This window comes from Pinus tabuliformis, chromosome X, assembly GCF_031772625.1.
Source record: "Pinus tabuliformis cultivar Carrire ecotype Pingquan chromosome X, CPIR1, whole genome shotgun sequence".
Taxonomy (NCBI): domain Eukaryota; kingdom Viridiplantae; phylum Streptophyta; class Pinopsida; order Pinales; family Pinaceae; genus Pinus; species Pinus tabuliformis.
The window spans coordinates 873,456,899-873,462,062 of record NC_142308.1 but is presented as its reverse complement, the minus strand read 5'-3'; the positions used below and the strand labels follow the sequence as shown (position 1 = coordinate 873,462,062).

At 36.9% G+C, this 5,164-nt stretch overlaps 1 protein-coding gene across 2 annotated transcripts; it reads left to right on the top strand.

Moving 5' to 3' along the window:
- The first annotated feature begins 519 nt into the window (after positions 1 to 519).
- LOC149142485 (uncharacterized) lies at positions 520 to 3,022 on the top strand. 2 transcript variants are annotated; one of them, XM_089446231.1, is made up of 2 exons: positions 520 to 1,255; positions 2,963 to 3,022. In XM_089446231.1, the coding sequence occupies exons 1-2, from the start codon at positions 781 to 783 to the stop codon at positions 3,019 to 3,021; spliced, it is 534 nt and encodes a 177-aa protein (XP_089302357.1). In that variant the 5' UTR covers positions 520 to 780; the 3' UTR covers position 3,022. The 2 variants fall into 2 exon arrangements, with proteins under 2 accessions (XP_089302357.1, XP_089302356.1); XM_089446230.1 differs by lacking the exon at positions 2,963 to 3,022 and adding an exon at positions 1,619 to 1,936 and having other exon boundaries at positions 527 to 1,255.
- Positions 3,023 to 5,164: the final 2,142 nt, after the last annotated feature.

Here is a 5,164-nt window from a genome sequence, read left to right as displayed (position 1 = left end):
ACAATTACTCTTAACATTTCAGCGATATTAAATTTTAAAACCCTTCTAAATGCAATAATTAATAAATAAATGATAAATATTTAACCTTTATATAATATCAAACTAATAAAATATAGATCTCTTAATTTGGATATTTAATCCTAATAAATCTGAAGTTCAAACATCACTAAAAAAAATAGCTAAAAATAAAAACCCCTTTAAAAATAGACTTTACAATAACATAAAAACCATACAATCTAATAGCATATCGCGCATTCAAATCAATGATAAATACCAAACTTCAATAAAAATCACCATCACCATCCATTAAACAAACATATTCCTCAGATGAAACACTCTTAATCTTTTAATTAACCACTAAATACTTAAAATTATTAGATAATGAAAATTAAAAAAAATATTATTTCGTATATCTCTACTATCCAATTTTACATTCTCCAAAATAAAACCTCTCTTTAACATAAAATATCTAATTTGATGCTTTTGCATATACTCGTGTGCTCTCTTTAATTTTGATGCTTTTGAATCTACCCACTTGGTCTGTGTAGAATCTTTGGGCTTTTTCTCGACAAGATTGGAACAATTTAGAAACCGACTTTGCCTCCTAAACCATGCTGTCAGCAAAGCCTCCACGAACTTGACGAGTGTATAAACAATTCTCCCATTTTAATCGCAGGTTGAAATATCCTCTGTTCTTTGGCCTCAACCCAAATTTGAAAGTTGTGGGATTATTCGGAGCTGTTAAGAGCAAACATCTCTTTCTTCTTCTTCCTTATCACAATGGCAGGAAGAGGCCGAGGACGGAAAAGGAAAGTTATCGAGAATGCAGAGAAACAAGTGGAAAATGAGAGCGTGAGTGAGCCGACTGAAACAAAAAAGGAAGAAGATGAAGTGGAGAGAATACAGATAAACAGAGCGCCCGTGCTTACACTGTGGGTGGCGGTGGTGGCAGAAAGAGAGGGCTATTCATATGAAGAAGGCCTTAGCTTTGGGAAGGCCATTGCTGGAATTCTAGCTCAATCCAAGGGACGAAGACTTGGTGTCTATGAGGATAAGGACCAGCAAGACAGGAAGCGAAAGATGAAACAGCAGCAGAAGGAGAAGCAGAAATTTGATGTATTTGGCATGAAGATTGCTGGACAGACCACCAAAGAAGGGACCCGCCTTGCTCTGCAGAATAACAAGCCTATATCTCCGGCTTCTGTAGAATCGTACCTTCGCAAAGCATTTGGGCCTTACTATGATCAAGCCATAGGTACGAGTTTTAGTCCTCCTTTCTGCTTTGTTTGATAAGTAAATTAATGTATGGATTCTTTATTCGCCTCTAGGGTTGCCTGAATTCAGTCCAGTGATTATAAGGGGAGGGATTGATATTTTGAGTTTAACTTGTTCTCCTATTTGGCTTCATCGTTTGCGGTTTATCCATTTTGTGGGGGCTATGTGTACTTTCAACAGTTAAGAAAAAGAGCATAAACTTCAACCCAAAATGTAATGGTTTACCCTTTTTGAAATTTTCTCCTTTTTAATGCGGCCTCAACCTCTATGTTTTCTCAAATTGGATTTGGCCTGGTCCTTTTCCGGGCTATGGAAACTGATAAAATGTGGATTCTTGGGACAGAGGCAATGAGGGCTCTGGCCAAATCTTACCCTCCAGACAAGCTAGGGTCAGAGGCTTATTCCTTGTATGAGAAAATAAGGCCCCAGGTGCCAGGGGGCATGAAAGGCTGGGGAGCTAAAGGTTATTTTGATTTAAACCTGTTACGTCAGCTGCACGAGAAGCAGAAAATGCTTTCAGACTGACATTTAGAGCAGCAGATAATGTCTCGTTGTAAATGGTGAAACTTTCCATATATATTGTACGTAGTTTCCTTGTACAAAAATAAAAGAGGACTCTTTATCATGAAGAGATCACAAGAATATTTGGTTTAGCAGAATAGCATTTTGCCGAGCTGGTATCATAGATCAGTCTGTGCGGAGGCACCAACTGCAGACACTACATGACCCTGCCAAAAGTTGACTGTATTTGGATGCAGAACCAAGGCCCTGTTCACTGGATGAGATCTGGTTAGGTAACTTACTTTCAATGTCAATAGACAGTGCAAATGAAATACCTTCATTAGATAGAAAGGTTCTGAAAAGTCTTACCTGAACGAGCTTTGTTCAGAGTAAGGTCTCGAAAGTTCGAGTAGAAGAATTGTGAAACAGATCTGTACAGTTAGTAGACACTATACATGATAGTGTAACATTTATGTTTTTCACAATGGTCATGTTAAAAGTTTTAATTTTATCAATAATTGCATTTTTGTTACGTATGAAAGTATTTTGTTTGCAAACATGGCAGTTAAGAGATAGATCATTCTGAATAGGATGAGTAGTGAGTTTTTCAATTTCTGTCATTGACAATTGTGCATTCTCGAGAGTAGAAGGTACACACATGAATTTAGATTGTGATGATAGTTAGATATGCAACTCAGATGAGCAATGCCCTTTAAGCAAACAGCTGAAGATACAAAGACAGATAAACTATGAATTGTAGAAATGATTAGTGGGTCTTATCATTACATTTGAATAGTGCTAATTATAGAATTTGATTACATGAATTGGACTGCCCATAACCTTGCTATTGTGATATGATTCCCAATGTTTTGATATTATAATATTCAATGGACTTCAATGGGTGCCACTGTGATGCGACTACTCACGCATTGGAAATAACCCAATAAATCAGCTGTAAATTTGGGGTGAGTTTTAACAGCTTTGCTGTTTTGTAGAACACATAAAGCTCGTTTTTAGAAAATCTCTTGGATTATTAAAGAGATTTGAATTATTTGGTGATTGTATCTCTTTGTTAAGAGTTGATTGCAAAAACTTGCCACTGGAAATGTTTCCATCTTTATTATAACTGGATTTTCTAGGAGCATGTATTAATGAGCACTCTTCATGATTTCCTCTTAATTATCAGAAGAAAAGAATTCAGCAAAAGGGCAACAGCAAAAGAGCAACAGCAAAAGAGCAAAATGATGTATGTGGATTCTGAACTCTTAGCAAAACAATGTCATCAACTACTACACTGAGCTTATTAGATGATTTAAGCCAGAGAGTGCATTTATATCTTAAAATTACCCATTCAGCTTATTGGATGATCTAAAGCCAAAGAGCACATTTATATCTTAAAATTATCCACTTCCCTTAGCAGAAGGCCCAATCCCCAGTTAGGTTTTTTTTTTTGGTTATCCTTGGTTGTTGTTTTGTTTTACCTTCCGTTTCCACTGCGTTAGACGTGCAAAATATACACACCCATTCTTTCCAAGATTCTTTAGACCTTTTCCACTGTCCTGTTTCACACCGAAGTTGATGTGAGTTCGTTCTTAATTGAGCAATAGGAACCTTTGCCCTCCACAGAATGCTAGCTCCAATGAACTCTTTTTGCTGTAAATCACACGTAGGGTTGAATTCCTCAATGTAGTGTTTCTTCTTTCTACCCAACTCTTTTCCCCATACATGTTTACGAAACTTCTCCATAACAAAATTCTTTAGCTCCTTGCTATTTGTGGGATAGACATTGAGGTAGATATTCCATTTTTGTATCCATGTGTAATTTTGTTTCATCCATGTTTTCTTTCTTTCACTCGTGCCTTCATTGAAGATAACATTAGGCCATCTACCTACTCCCATTTACTCAATTATTTTTAGATATCTTATGAGTCGCACCATAGCAATTGCTTCGATGGGAGTTGCTTCTGTTTCACTCAACATTATGTCATAAGGTACTGAACTTTTTATTTTGAATTTGCTCATGATCAAGTGTTTTTGGATTTTCTCAATTTGTTTCCATTTTGAGACGGGGGTGTTGCTAGCTACAATTCACACCCATATAGCATCACTGGACAAACTAGGAGTCCAAAAAGCACTTTAATCGTTTTCCACCATTTATGTATCATTTAGATTTGTATTTTTTATGCACTTTTTTGGTATTTTGATTTTAAGATTTTTTTTTGGTAAATTCTATTATTTGAAAAACCTAAGAATTACATAACAATTTTCAAATTCAGGCCAGTTTCTCACAAGGGAGATTGGACCAGAGCCAAAAAAAAACTATCTTCAAGGAAGTGAGAGCCAACCAAAACTTAAAAAGTTACAAAAATAAACAAGCTACAACTAATATTTGGGCCTGATTGGCCAATTACAAAAGAAACTGCAGTTATTTGATCACACAACAAAACCATTATGCATCATGCTAAGGGGTTTGAATCAGATCCTGTGACCGGAATGAGAGCTGCCAGGTCTGTTGAAGTCTACCTTGTTGCAGGGGAATGCCAAGATGACGCTCAATCCACTCTTCTTCTATCAAGAGTGTTGAGATGCTTATGCATGTGCTCAAGGAAATGGAAGATATCCACGTAGGATTCATTGTGATCTAGGATAGTTCGACGCACTAGAAATTTCATTTGCCAATATAGATCAATTGTCTGCATATACTACTTGTACCTCCCTCTTGTATGGCTGGTGTCTAGGACCTAGTCGACCCACTCAACTAGGACTTCTGTGTTTGAGAGGGAGGATCTATGAGAAGAGGCTTCCTCCTCTATACTAGTGAGTTCATCCTGAACATGGGCAGGGGTGCGTTCTAAAAAATGAGAAGTAGAGCCTTGAGTCCTATGGTGCATTTGAGTTCACCCACGGTAGACTTGCTCATGATAATAAGCAACCCCTCTTTAGACTCGAGCTTGCTGACGCGGCATGAGGAAACAAACAACCAAGAAACCAGGGGTAATCTTTTATGCCCAACGAGTCGAAGCGGACTGGAGGGCCCAAGAAGGATGATATCAACACAACAAAAACCACTGCAATAACACAATTACACAGTGCTTGTAGAGCATATAGGAGTTAGCTAGAGTATAGACCAGTGTAGTAACTTGATTACACAATGATTGTAACCGCACCATCAGCCACCAAATTAATTTAAACCTTTAAAATTGGAACCGATGACTAGACCAGTGCACCTATTAAACCGGGTTTAAAACTGGGATTGGTCAAATCTTAATGAACCGGTCTTTAAAAAATGTATGAAATAATTAATATTCAATGAAAAAAGCTATTTTTAAGATTTAAAACCATGATTCCAAACCAATAGAGACAAAATATGCAAAATATGCTCATCTAT